Below are 15,281 nucleotides of genomic sequence, written 5' to 3'. Positions count from 1 at the left end.
GCAATTTTATCTGTGTGAAACTACTTTAAATTTTATATATAAATTATATGGTATTGGATCAGTACATAGACTACTCACCAATGCAGCATTTTATGCTGTATTGGAAGCATTTCTGATACTGGGATCAGCATCTTAACAACTCTGTTAGTCACACCATGTTATGCTGAATTTGGGAAGAAAATTGTTTTTCTGGTATGCCTCCACGGTGAACGAAGAATCCAAAAAACAGAAGTGTTGATAATTTGAAGTTATAGAAACTATGGCAAGATAAACTATGACAAGATATCTATTTACAGATTCTCACACAATGTGTGCCGTATAATCCAAGTCTCATTTATCCACTCATATATTCAGTACTTCCCAAACTAATTTTCGCTAAAATGTTACTATTTAAAACACTTCTGCATCAATAGTCTCATGCATGGACGAGTAGCATGCCTGTGGTGTTTATGCCTAAATATTCCCGAATTCAGCGTAACACAGGGTGAGAAACTGATACACAAATGATCAGTTTGGGGGATGAAGTACTCCATTAAGTCAAACTGTGTGTATGTGTAAGGTTAGCCTCTAAAATGACTAAGATTACACACAAGTCTACCAATAAAATTACTACCAGCTGTGCTTATGTTGGCAACCCAATAGTCTTGTAAAATATATTGCTTGGCTTTAATGCTTAGAGGCTCGTGCAATAATGAATACAGAAACATGTGGTCCAGTGTTCTACGTTAGACATCTTGATTAATTTGGATTCATTTTTCTACTCTAAATGTAAACATAAATGCACTGAGGGAGATTTACTAGTGTATGTACAAAAGCTGATGGAAAATTTCTCTTTTTAATATCCCAGGTATGCACACAGTGGGCTCATTGTCTTGCACACTGCTGGCTTCCACTGTAGATGTAATATCAGCTACCCTCCAGTCACCTACGCACAGCTGGAATGCACTCTTACCCACCTTCTGTCTATGCCTTTTGATTATAACCCTGTCCTTCTGCCTCTATGCCAACCTGCCAATGCCACAGCTCAGACGGGAGAAGACGGGTTATTTTAACACTTCAACCTGTCGACTATAACTCAGTTCCGAAGACTGCACTGTAGTCAGATTGTGCTTCACACGTTACAACAATATATCATTTTTTGCGTACATTGTGTGAAAGCATGCCATATGCTATAGTACACTATAGTTGTTTCACTCCCACCTACATAAATGTATTCACTGTGCAGCCACCGTGTCTCAAAATTGGGATTCATTTGGATACAGAAACAGAGCACAATAAGGTCTGGTGTTTTTAATCAATTATTTATCCAATATTTTAATGATCAGAGTGCCTGGGGTGATCAAAGGCTTGGTTTGAGCTCCACTGCCTTTGCTCGCTAAGACATCCCTCTGTACTTTGATGTGGTTCACCAACAAATGCACTTATCTTAAGCATAACTCTCTCTCACAGGCTTACATGTGGGTGCTTTGAAACCGCTAGTTTGAGAGGCGTACATACGGAGAGAGGGTCACTGACCAATCCGTACTCAGGGGGGAAAAAAAAGAGAAAACTCACACATTTATGGTCCATAGCAATCAGATGTACAACCACTATTTTGAATGTCATCTAAGTACAAGACAAGCAAGGGTCACCTTCTCCGATCCCTCATGTACATTATCATATATTTAATTGGCTGGCAAGGTCTGTAACTTGAAGTAAGTGTCACGAGATGCTGAATAAAACATTACTTGGAGAAGAAACAACTGCTTGATGGCAGCCTCAAGTAAAATCCTGCTTAAATGACCAGTCAGAGAATGCAAATGAGTAAATCCTCAAACAGACCTGACAAATGTTGGTTTGCTCAAATATGCAAAAAAAGAAGAGGAAAAAAAACAACTTTTAATTTCTCTCATTTAAAAAGTAAAATTAAAACAGTTTGCATCCCCTTTCCTTATCAATTAATTTATAGGAGTTAGTGTTGTAACAGTTCCAGCCATAATATCAGTCTGGTATAGCAGCAATGGGTACTGTATGAATTATAATTACCAGCATATGACAAGGTCATAACAGCTATTTAGACATATCCTGTATACAGTATTTCTCCATATGTAGAACATTCATGTGCGTGATTGTGATTATATATGCAATTTTTGCATAGCCAACTGGTGCATTTCATGTTAAATGAAAATAATCTAGACAGAATCAGTTGTATCAATTCATGTTGAATTACTATTTTTTTGTAATTTTCCCAAGTTCTTATTATTAATGATTAAGGTGACTTTATGAGAAGACCAGTTCTTTTAAGTGACCCAACTGACATTCACTTGCAATTAGCGAACCAATTGGTTTAATAAATACACAACTCTGCGCTCTGTTCTGTTAGGTTAGCTTGCTGAACTAGAGTCTGTCAATAAGCAGCAGCTCTCACTATAGCAGACAGGTCAGCTGAAAGCTGTTAGTCAAACCTAACTCACCTTTTATGCCACATCTTATATTGTTCTGCTTCATTTATCTGTCAGCTCATTTGGATATCAAACCTGCATCAACTTATTTTTTGCCACATGTTAGCTTGAAGTCATACTTTATGAATCATGTTTCACTCCATCTGATGTAAGCCCAATGTTTGCCTTAAAGTTGGATCTGTTTTGGTCTCCACCAGCTTCTGTTGGAAATCTCTGCCTCTTTAGCTACTAAATGCTCCACTGTGTTCATCAGTTAAATGCTTTCTTTGTCTGTGGTTGGGTACTGGTTAGATAGATATTTTGCTGTAACAGCTGCCCATCTATTGTAACATGTCTGAGGTTGAACATGACATGAGGTTATTGTTGCTAAGTAACAGACAGTCCCCAAACTTTTTTTTTTTAAAATATGAAGATGTTGTTATTGATTATATAAATGCCATAATGGCTGTAAGTGCAACAAATTATAGCCATTATATTTAAGAAAAAAAAAATCTTGAAAAAAGTGTAGTCCTGAATAAATTGAATTTAAATGCACTGTTTATTTGACAGAGGCATGCAGTTACTTGTCAGAAGTTTGGAGACCTTTACTTTTTAATTTAGTTTAGTTGTCCACCATGAAGCTCCACTTTGTTTTTGATGAATAGCTTTGGGTGTACTGCTCTATCGCTCAGTCAGTAGCAGCATCCCTCGGTGAACAATTATGGCGGGATAATCTGTTGACATGAACTTGTTTCCTGTTCATTGTTTTACCGTTCCACCCCAGCAGTCCTCTCCGCTTCTCCCCTGTCTAAGTGGCTCCTCACTGCCAGATTTCTTCTATTTTCTTTGCAAATCAAGTCATGTACTCAGATTATTATACACAGTACAAAGAAAACAAAATTGGTGATTAAAAATTAAATACTCTTATCTCTCTGTGAGTTATCTCAGTCCCCAGAGAGAGGATGCTATTTTGCAGGCTTGCGGGTGTCTTTTGTTCCCAATTTAGAAGCTTGTCGCTGTTTATTGTTAATTTTTGATGCTCCATTTGATATTCTGTTCACTTTCCTCCCTGACATGCAGAGAAAACATCTTTATCAAAGTGTCAGTTGTATGGCTTGTGTTGTCGAAATGTCAGGTTTGCCCTATTCTTTACAGTTCTGGGGAGAGAGGGTGTGTACTCTGCAGCCCAGTTTGTTGGCGTGCCAGCTGAGCACGGAAATGTGCTGTACAAACTCTGAGTCTGAAGGAGAAATCAATATGTATCCTAAATCTCAATTCCAGCTTAAAAAAAAGACTTTAAACCACAAAATCTATGAGGTTGTCAATTGTGAACTCTGACTGACTTTGAGAAGACTGGAAAGTTCCCAGTGCAGTTTCTTTTGTTGGCTCCAAATATCCATTTCCATAGTAAATCCTCTGTAGAGTTACAGTCAGACAGTGATGTGAAATGACTGTTCTTCTGTCTTTGCAGGAGGCCTGTCAACTTGGCAAGATAACCTCTGTGAATGTAAGTCTGTTCTACACTCTTTCTTGCATGTGCATTTCCATAAGCACAAGGTCTGTCACTATACTTTACATAAGTTACACCTACCATAAATCTGCATGTCTCCTCTATAATCTTTTTTGCCTGACAAGTACATATTGTTTCCATTTGAAAACCACAATTTTATTATAATCTTTTTACTTCAGTTTAAAGGTTTGGTATGTTAAGAACCCATCAGGGTTATGAAACGCTTGTAAAAACCTTTTTTAATCTAAAAAAAAATTGCTTATTTTAAAGATGCAAGAATTTTATTCAACAGTAATGATTGTTCTATTCATCTTGTTCACTCATCATTTTTTCTATATCTCTCTGTAAAATTGCTTTGTTACTGTCATGACCATATTCTTGCATGAATATAAAAAGTTGAGGGTGAGGTTTTTAAGATGCTGCATATTCTTTTTTCTTTAAACCCTGCATTATTTTATTGGGATGGCAGAAATGTCTTCTTCTCAGATTCATAATTTTTTCCATTAAGAACAACATCTTTTTCTTGTCCCTTTAAGTGATTCTTCTTTTTCTTTACCAAGGGTAGCTGTCAGGTAAAGCTTTGCTGAGAATGTCATGAAAATGTCTTTACTTTCAATTGTCGGTATTGTTGCTTGTTTAAGTGAAATATTCACTTCAGCTCAAGGGCATTTCACACACCCTTGTAAGACGCCATCAACATTAAATCCTATAGTGTTGTGGCATCTGACTGTCATACCCTCTCTTTTCTTTTCAGTGCTTCAGTTACTCTCTTTGTCTTGCAGTTCATGTCTGCACACGGTCACAGAGTTTGGTCATTGAGAACAGGACTGTCAGAGTTTCTCCTGAACCGTGCACAATGGCATGCTATTCAAACTTTTTAAAGTTCAGCAGAGAATGTTGCTGTACACTATAGCTTGTGAGTTATATGGAACACATTTTTACCCCCAACTCATCAAATACTGAAGCTTGGTCAGTCCCCCTATGTGTCAAACTATGACGTTCTAGGTAGAGCTGGGTAATAAAATCAATTCATCAGTGCACTGAAATATGTTTTTTGCCAATTTAATATTGATTCATAAAATCCTGAAATCTATTATTTCCATTGTAATGACGCCCCGCTCCCGTGGGGGCAGTGTGAGTGCCGCCAGAGTGTGATTGACGTTGTTCAGAAGACCCGCTTGACCCTCAAACAACGTCTGTTGTTTATTGATTAAAATGGCGACAGTGGCGCGAGGTAGCAGTGTGCTAAAGTCAGTGGCAGCAACATTAAAAGCCGACGTTTGGATACATGAAGTCAATAGAAGTTACGATGTGTGTGAGCCTCACGAGTCAGTGTTAAAACACTGCAACAATATGAACCTACATAACCGTTTGAGCGGACACTAAGCAAATGATTTGCATCTTTGACTTTTGATTTCACATGGGACACAAACGTCAGTCTCTGGGGTAAAATGGAGGAGACCAGTGAATTCTGAATTATTATGTCGTTACCATGTTTCATTTCCTAAACCTAACCTATGTAATTTTATGTTAAGTATATAATGTAATTCACTTGGTGGTAAGTTGTTGTTTATCATAAAAAAATGTTGTGTAAGATATGTTGGAAAAGTTGTGGGTGAGATTGGGTTTGTCCTAATTGTAGTTTTTGGAGAGCAGTCCCACATAATGAGTGCAATACTGTCAGATTTTGTGATTTAATTTGATGTGGATTTATTATACAAGTGGTAGATATCTGTTGCTTTTGTGTTTCTAAGCTATTATATTGGGAATATCTGACTACAAATTATTCCAGTGTTTTAGTGCTCAAAAGAACATTGCAGCTCAGTGAAGATCCTGCTGTGCCAGGACTGCAGAATATTACTAAAGCTGGCATAGTTCATGTTGCACAGAGAAGATCATTGTAGCATATGACTCAATAACAGATGAAATTGATAAAAAAAAAAGGAGAAAAAAAAGATTTGATTTGTCAAAATCACCCAGCTATCTCTCAACCCACTTGCTACAATCACCTCCTTCTTCCATGTTCCCGCTAACTCATCATTTCACACAGTGGCATATCACCTCACACATAATAGGCTGCGCTGAAACAGCATGTACAAAAAGAAAGGACACACCCGCAAAAAAAATAAAATAATCAACAGATTTTTGTGGATGTTGAAGAGTCTTGACATCAGGCAGAACAGGGACATGTGGGGCAATGTTTTGGGGGATAAAAACCTAGCTGTTTTTTTATTTTATTTTTCTCTCCACATTTGCGACATGACAAATCACCATCTCCTCTGAACAGATTTATGCAGGTCTAGGTGTGCCCGCAAGCTGATCCTTATCTGAAATGGCAGAGCCAATCTCCCCTGATTCACTCCTAAGTGGTCCCTGTTTATCACTCAAAGTGGGGTGGTTGTCAGCCAAGTTCTTCTCTGTGCAGCTCTGACTTCTTTGCTATTTCTAGAGAGCAATAGTAGAATATAGAAAAAATATATATAATAATAAAACTCAAGGAGCTGTGGCCGACCAAAGAACAAGGTTGCAGCCACTTGGCCTCTCCTCCCTCTACATCTAAATATAACGGACTTCTAATCCGGTAACCCTTGAATCCGTCCCCATCTGCCTATTGTCTGGGTGGTTACCAGAGGGAGGGTTTTGGATTGGCTGGCTTGTTATATGGTAGAACTTGGCACGCATCTCCCTTGTTCATTTTATCTCTGTGTACATACTTCTCAAGGCAGTGTTTTATCTGGCTGAACGGGCTTTGTTTGTTCTTGATATCTCTTACCACAGCTTGTCTTTGCTTTATGGATTTCTGGCAGCTTCTTTAAATAAGTGATAATGCTCAGCAAAACACTCACCTTGACTCCTCGGTGTATGTTTGTTTTAGTTTGTCATGTTTGTCTTTCAACATTAATGTTTCATTCACATTAGTCACTCCCACTGCAGGCAAAACTTTTATTTATTTAAGACCCATTAATGGTATTTAATTGTAATTAATATTGCAGTCCTAAACGACTTAGTATTGAGTGCATCTTGAAATCAAATTAGGCTTTTCTTAACATCTGGCACCAACTTGAATGGCCTTGAATTAACAGCAGCCTAAAAATGAAGACACTCCCTTATGCAAAATGATTATGTCCTAATTGTCATGGACAGCTGTTTGTTCTAATAGATTCTGGATGCCATTGTTGGAGCAAGTTTCCAATAATTAGAGTCATGTGGAGAGGAAGCATGCTTTTTGTAGAGTTGCCAAGCTTTCATAAGTGGGCTCTTTCTTTTGCTGGAACCTGGACTTTTCTTTTTGCGTGCATCCTCCAGTAATTTGAGAAACAGCTGCCAACGCTGTTTGAGAACAAGTAGATATTTGGACTACTTGAAAGCGTGGGCAAACATGGCACACAGAGCTATATGATTTTGCCAACAAGGTATTCTCTCTGTCTTAGAAAATGAATAAAACCGCACGAGGAGTGGGGAAAAACATTTCTTCTCTGTACAGAACCTTAGAAATACACCTCATCATTTGGCAGCAGAAGATGTCACAACACATCCAGTGAAAACAAGATTAATTTCAAGGAGTCCTACATCATATATTTCTATATGGTTCAGGAATTAGTGCAGTGCATGTAAACAGACTCTTTTATTTCTTATTTAGAAAATCTGCAACAAAAAGCTCTTTTTTTTGAGATGTTATCTCACATGAGCTGAAGGTTGTTTTTTTTTCTACTTATTTCTTTGACTGCTTGCCTTTTTTCAACTCATTATCTCTTTATTTCTTATCAGTTTTTACTTACTAACACACAAACACTCACACTCACAGTGATTTGTGGCCTGAGGATCTAGATGAATCAAGTAAATAGAATATTTAGCTAGCTGTTTCAACATCACAGCATTGAAAACCACTCAGTTGTGCTTTCAGGGTGCTAATTGTGTGGATTTAGGTTAGTCAACCCTCTCTGATAGTTTTTAAATGAAGCTTTTCGTGCACTTGGTTTTTTGGCAGTTTGTCCTTTATTAGTGCCAGATTTTATTTTGCTCTGCCTCTCTCCTATTTCCTAAGCCTTATTTAGTCTTATCAAAGAACAATAAGTGCTTTATCTACACACTATAGTGGCTGAGGAAAAATATGTTCGCACAGAGACTTCACCTCCTCCCGAGCTTAAAGGAGCATGTGTTAATGATGTTTTTAATTCAAGACTTGCATATTGCTTTTGTTGCTACAGCGATGAGGAAAATCAAGATAGTAATTTGGGCTCCGGTTGTATTTGCTCTTGAAAAAAAGTAAAAAATAAAAAAATGTCCTATCAGTTTGAATAATGGGACGAATAAAATTCACTGCAGTAACCAAAGCTGAGGGCGTAATTATATTTTATGTGTTTTATGCTTCTATACAGCGTGATGCAGTATGATACTACTCAGGGAGTCATGTGAATGCATGAATTCAAGCTCTAGCATAAATCACTGCGACAATTTTACCGGTTTTACCTCAAAGCAAAGTAAGATCACCTCACTCCTCATTTTTGTTCTTTGTCAAACTTAAAGGGAATGATATACACATATATATATATATATATATATATATAAACAAAAAAAAAACTATGTGTTTTATGCTTCTATACAGCGTGATGCAGTATGATACTACTCAGGGAGTCAACTAAAATAAAAATGAAATCTGTGGTATCTACAGATTACCCAGTGTGCCTCACAATATGAATGATTGCAACTGCGTGGTTTGTTTTCTGGAGGAATCGCAAACATGTTAGCAGACATCACTACACACACACACACACACACACACACACACACACACACACACACACACACACACACACATACACAGGATCTGTTTTCTTTTTTAACTCCAAAAAGAAAGGTCGCAACATGAACTTCTGTAAACCACCAGAGAAATCAAAGAGGCCTGCACCTTTCAGAAGAAAATGCCCACACTCCTGTGATCCCCAAGACTTTACAAATCAAAGTCTCAGCCTCCACACTCTTTTCCACTTCTTTTGTGTCTAAACTGGGTGTGAGGGAAAACTAGGACAGAGTTCAACCTGTTAATACACATCCCATCTATTATCAGGACGGGAAGTCTCAATTATAAATCTTTTAGTCAGTTTATTATCTGAAAAGTAATTCTCTAGACTCAACAGGCCAGAAATCATTTTTGGGTTATGAGGTCGTCGTTTCAATTAGTCCCAGGGATGCAATTTTAGCATATTGTCCAACTGAAAGCAGGTAAAGTTGATGGATGCAGCGCTGGGTGTGTAACAACAACGCTTGAAACAATTAGGCAAGGATTTCCCTCGTAAATGTTGTCTCACTGTACTCATTCACCCATAAAAGAGCATTGTTGTCACCGTTCATGATGATATTAATATTCTTTGTTTGTCAGTGGTGGGCCAAAACTGTTTGTAGGAGCCAGGAGAACACCTATAAAGGATAGTTTCTTTAGGTTGCATGCATGCCTGGAAATGACAGGATTTGATTTGAAATATTTCTCTCTGTTGGCCAATAAAGGAGTCAGTGTTTTGATTAAAAATGCACACAAACAGAAAGTGTAGCAATATTTTAAGTTTCAAGTTTCAAGTTCAAACCTGACTCTTTTCAATACTGTTTTTAAAGAAAGGTACAGTTTCCACTTGTTACATGCATACGTTATCTTTTCAAAGTAAACAAAGCCAGTGAGGTTTATGTTATTTTTCCGTATAGGCAACAAAAGTACTTGATTAAATTTAGAGAAAAGATACATTTTTAAGGTCAAAATGTGTGTTTCTAATGTAAAAGAAACACAAAAAAAGGAAAAAAGTGTAGCAGTAACATAGATCAGCAGTCAAACTTTAAATCGATGATTACATCAGTATGGTGACTCACTAAGGCTTTTTACAAGGTTGGCTAATTCACTAATATAAAAAGAAAAAAAACATATTTCTCACTTACTTGTTTTGATTTAGCCCTGAAGTAGTTTTATATGCCCAGGTTTTGAGATTTCCGTCCTCACCTCAACACAATGGAGGGCAAATAAAATGCTTAAAGCATTGAATTATTACATTTTTAAAAATTCAGCAACAATGGGTCTCTTCAAAAGGAATGGCCTTGTTTGTCTGGACTGACATCATTGTGAACAAAATACTTTCTACTGCAAAAGTAGTTTCTATCAGAACTTTTCTCATTGTGTTTATCGAGAGCAACTTGATACTGTTTCTGGAAAGAAATATTGCTGTTGATTTTTAAAATATCATTTTTCAATGCTGTTAGCACCATAAAATACCATTCATCTTCATTGTACTTGGGGTGGAAACAGAAATCTCAGGTGGATACATAGGTGTCCCCAGAAATTTTTCATAGATGGGGCCAGAATGGGCCTCTAAAACTCTTGGGGTGGCATGCCAAAACTAAACACCTTAACTAAATATCAGGATTTTGAGTATTCTGTTGTAGTGCATCGGCTAATTGAAAAGTGTCAATACGGGCAATTAGAGATTTGCCTATTGGTATACTCTGGTTTCTTATTTTACAGTTAACGTTATAATTTCTGTACTTGAAAAACTGTTTTGTAGTTAACATTTTGAGTTCCACAACAATCCTGATTCTTCTGTTATGTATCTATGCATCTTAAGTTAATCATTTTTCTTCAAATAAGCTGTTTGTTCTTTTACTTAAAAAAATAAATCTACAGCTTTTATTTTGAGGACATTGATTGTAAGGAATCAAACTTTCACTGGGAACAAATCTTCTCAAGTTTTTGAGGGGCTTGTGGGTGCCCATTGAACCCTTTAATTAGTTAAAAGGACCCATTTGAAAATGGCCATGCCAGTTGTTCCCTCACCAAAATGTAGCCTAAATTTAGATCATTATTTTGCCCCCTCACCAACAATCTATGCTGACAAGGTTGGTACCAATGGGTGATTTAGGTGATCTAGTTTCACAGGATACCACCACCTTTGCTCTAATCTTTTAAAGACAGTGCTGTCTGTCTCTGATTATTTTTCACCTGGTGGGGCAAGTCGGGAGGCCAGCAATTTAATCGGGTGTCATTGCTCCCTCTGGCCCCCCATGGCAGCACCACTAGTACCCCTTTTCCAACAACATGGAACCAGTTGTCTTGTGGTTCCCTCACCTAATTTTGAACTGTTCAGAGCATTTTGAACAAAAATAAATTGGTTTAGAAGGAGAATAGTTTGTTCCCAGCAGGAACCAAAAAATAGCTTCTTTTTTTCTTTTAACCTGGAAAAGTCAAGGGATGAATTGTCAAAAAAAAACATGCAGTGGTCACATTAATAGTCGGCCCATACTTGTTTTTTGAATAAAACAAAATTTGTAATGACAGAACTAAAATTCATAGGTCAGTGATGTAATGTGCAATCTTACTACTACTGTTAACGTTCACTGGTTACAGATCTTTGATTACAGTGGTTCAATATAGGTTCTCTAGATAGCACCAAGGTTCAAGAACTAGGCCTAATTTGATGGAAAATGGGTCTTTCTCAAAATCTGGACATTTGTAAATTTTGGTTGAACATACCCTTTATTCCACATTAAAATCTGTCTTAAGTATCTGAGTAGCTTTGCATTTTAGGGACCTTGACAAAGTGTTTTGCTTAATAATTAAATGGTGCGTCTTATTGGTATTCTTGAGCTCTTGGTTTATAGAATTAACTTCAGTCTTGAGGTGTGACCTGCACAACAACAGAACTGTCTCAGACTGTCTCAACATTTAATAATTGTCTATTTTCACTCACACTGCACTGCTGTACTTTTTTTTAAATAGGTTTTATTTCTTTTTACACTTTTTGGGCATTTTAAACAGGGGAGAGTTTCTAACGGAACATTTCTTGTTTGTTGGTGTGCTCCAGACCCAGCGCCGTGTGACGTTCCATCTTCCAGACGGTTCCCAGGAGAGCTGCAGTGACAGCGGGCTGGGAGACCCGGAGCCTAGCAGCACGGCCAGCACAACCCAGCCTCTTCCCCTCAGCTTCCCCCAGGAGGAGTACTATGAGCAAACATCACCTAACAGCCGCACCGAGGGAGATGGGAACTCAGACCCTGAATCCAGTGAGTACTGAATTTTTCCTCAGACTGTAAGCAAATCTGTTATTTCATTTTTTACATTTTTATTATTTTTTGTGACTTTTGAGGCTGACACTCCATAATGCAATTTACAACTTGCCATCTGTGTTTTTAAACAGTAAAATAATTTACTGAGATTACAAATGCGACTGTCAATGAAACAATACAGCCTGCAAACATTTAACAAGACACAATTTCCCATCAAACGACTAATAACAAGCTAGTTGCACATCAACTTTTGTTTGCTATACACCCTGTTTTGGAGGGTCATTCTTTAGAGAAATAGGACATCAGTTTTGTTGCTAAAAAGCTCAACCAAGAAAGAGGGCTGCAGCGTTCAGAGAGAAATAAATCTCAGTTACATGTTTTTATTTGTCAGTTTTACGTGTTGAGATTTAAAAACAGAAATCCTCTATCATATTAGAAAAGCAAATAAATTGGATTTGATCAAAACGTTGCCATGGGAGTGCAAAAGAAATATTAAGTGTGCAACTTGCACACAGTGCATTTATTATCCACAATTAATTTTGTAAGGCTGAATTTTTTAAATGCCGTCCACTGCTAGGCTGCACAACGTAAGGGGAATTATACCTCTGAAGTTGGAACTCTGTTGCTGAATTTATTCAAATGATTCACAAGACAGCTGTCACTGCATGGCTTACTGCCCAATGATGTTCTCCATAAAAAGCCCCATTGAACGCAGGGATGCACAACTCCTTCCTCATACATATACAACAGATTTTTAAAAAAAAAAATCACTGCTGAAATAACTGGCTGAAGGGAAAAAGAAGTGTGCTTAAGACACACCACAGAGGACTCAGGGTTTTTTCCACTAGTGGTAGTGTAGATCCAAAGCCTGTGCACCAGCAGCATGCCAATGATGCTGCTGAAATGATTTTGCTCCACCTTAACATGAACAAGGCTATTCTGAGTCCCCTATCCCTGCCCTTGTCACATACCAACCCCACTCCTCTTGGAGCTGGATATTCTAGTCCTGGTGGGTTAGATTTCTTTTTTATTTTCTCGAGGTAACCCTACATCATATATAGCAGGCTGGATTGAGGTTTGGCGCAGACCTTCACTCCTCCCGTGGCCTGTGTGTATCATTTCTAGAAATGCTTTAGCCATTGCATGGAGTTACCTGTCGAAAAAAAACCCAAACAAAACAAGTATGTGTTGTTTTCTTGTTTTTTTTGCTTCGATCCCACAGAAAAAATCTACAGGACAGGTAGAAATAGATTGCTTCTCATACACCCACGTGCAGTATAGCCATTGTGTCATATCTGTAAGTGAGACAACAGTCCTTGGTGCATCTGCCTTCCCAGCAGCTGCGCTGACAGGTCCGGGGCTCGGGTGTCAGTGTGAGTGTGATTGTGAATGCATTTGTTAGACATTAGACAAGATGGGTGACATCCTGCCGATGGCTCCCTGTTCATTTACATGCAAAGGTCCGTCCCATGTGTGATTTTTCCGTTTTTGATAAGGGGATATTGTAAGTAACAGCAAGAAATTGGCTGAACCCATATTCACTCTCTCTCTCTCACACACACACACACACACACACACACACACACACACACACACACACACACACATGCATCTTAACGCCAGGCACGTGTCTCACCACACATGCAAGCACATACATCTAATGATCAAACCTCTCCTTCTCCAGCTGTTCCCTATAATGTATTCACCACGGTGACAGCAGTGATTCATATATGTGATTCATTCATATACAGAGGCAATTGCTCATCATCTTATTAATATTCAGTGACATAAACATCTCATACTTCATAAACTTACTCAAATACCACTTATGTTACCCACTTTCCCTCTGGGGTGATATTTGTTGAAGTGGATTAGTTTTAGAGAGAAGACTGTGCTAATGTTGTAAGTGTGTGTGCACTTTTAAAAAATTGCTATATTAAAAATCAAAGTGAGAGTGTTAACAGAGTCTAATATAAGTAGTTGGAGCTTGAAAAGTAATTTCTGTTATTTGACCACAAAGCCCATTGTAATGCTCTGCTGTAGCCTTATCACACCAAATTTTATGTAATGTAATTCTTACTGATAACACATAAAGGCAAAAGCAGGCATCACCTGGTTGATATAAGTGGGTGTTGAGTGTTGTATGCACACCTTAAATGAAGTGACTTGATTCATTTTACATGCATATATATTATTACTTAAGAAATGTATGTAGAACTTTATGCAGCTTTCAGATATTTATTGCTTCTCTTTCCAGGCTGCTAAGAAATCCAAGAAAGTCCAAATTTAATATTTGTGTAATTTAAGTAAATACACTTTACACCCCATATTTTCTCACCCAAACCTAAGAAAGTTCATTTGCTTTTAGATGCTGTCGATTTAACACACGCTGACTTACGCACTCACACATCATTTGAAGACAGAGTGAAAGTCGCCTGACTCATCCGGCTCCATTTTCTTCTCCCCAGAAGTTTAAAGATAAACTCTGACTCTGTACTGCTCAGTTCAAAAAGAGAGATGGATCCTGTGCATGTTGACCGTCTCAGAGATGAGTGCGTTGGTGACAGAGGGGGGGCCTAAGATGGATTAGATATGGTTTTATCAATGAGCACCAGGCTGGCATGGCGGTGGCAATCTCTTATCATGTTGACTGAATTTGTAAAGCAGAAAGAACAAGGAGAAGTGGAAAGAGGGGAGAGGGGAGATGGAATGACTCCAAGTGAAGAGGAAGAAATAGAGCCAAGAGATTGAAAGACTCAAGCCGGTCGGAAGAGAATTTCAGGAGTCAAACGTGGTATTGTTTTGTAAAGGTGCTTCAGCTCAGACCTGAATGTCAACTTGCGCTGAATAATTGTCTGTGCCAAAGGCAAGCCATGTGGCCTTCTTATGACAATGAATTTCTCAACTCCTCTTTAAACCTGCATCTTTATTAGACCACCCACTCTTGAAATAAAGTTCATATGACATTTTATGTTTCTATTATTTATGAGTTAGGCGGCTGTTCATTTTATGGGCTCTTGCTTCCCCCCTCCAGGCTTACTTCACCACCCGCCATCAGTCTTTGTGCTGTCGCCTCTTTTGTCACACATTGTTCCAAAGGTTTTGATATTTCCTCCACTGTCTCGACAAATAGATAAAAGCTGCAAATTAATGTCATTAGCATGTGTGTTTTTAGGTCCAACCCCCATACGTCTGACAGCTGTTTTTTACAGAACTACACATCCAGAACAATTAGGCATGATGAATCGTACCTGTCCCTTTAGGCCAAATTGCAACACTTCATCAAAACATCAAAAACAGGAATGCAT

The 15,281-nt window shown here is 38.0% G+C and overlaps 1 protein-coding gene across 1 annotated transcript in view; it reads left to right on the top strand.

The window, feature by feature from the left end:
- The window catches only part of pcdh11 (protocadherin 11), a 148,197-nt gene that overhangs the window by 83,347 nt on the left and 49,569 nt on the right, over positions 1-15,281 (top strand). The window contains exons 5-6 of the mRNA XM_042493963.1: positions 3,892-3,927; positions 11,772-11,970. Coding sequence (XP_042349897.1) covers positions 3,892-3,927; positions 11,772-11,970 — 235 coding nt within the window. The remainder of the gene's footprint in view (positions 1-3,891; positions 3,928-11,771; positions 11,971-15,281) is intronic.

This window comes from Plectropomus leopardus, chromosome 9, assembly GCF_008729295.1.
Source record: "Plectropomus leopardus isolate mb chromosome 9, YSFRI_Pleo_2.0, whole genome shotgun sequence".
Lineage (NCBI taxonomy): Eukaryota > Metazoa > Chordata > Actinopteri > Perciformes > Serranidae > Plectropomus > Plectropomus leopardus.
Note: the sequence above shows the minus strand (reverse complement) of the source record. Positions and strands in the feature narration are given on the sequence as shown.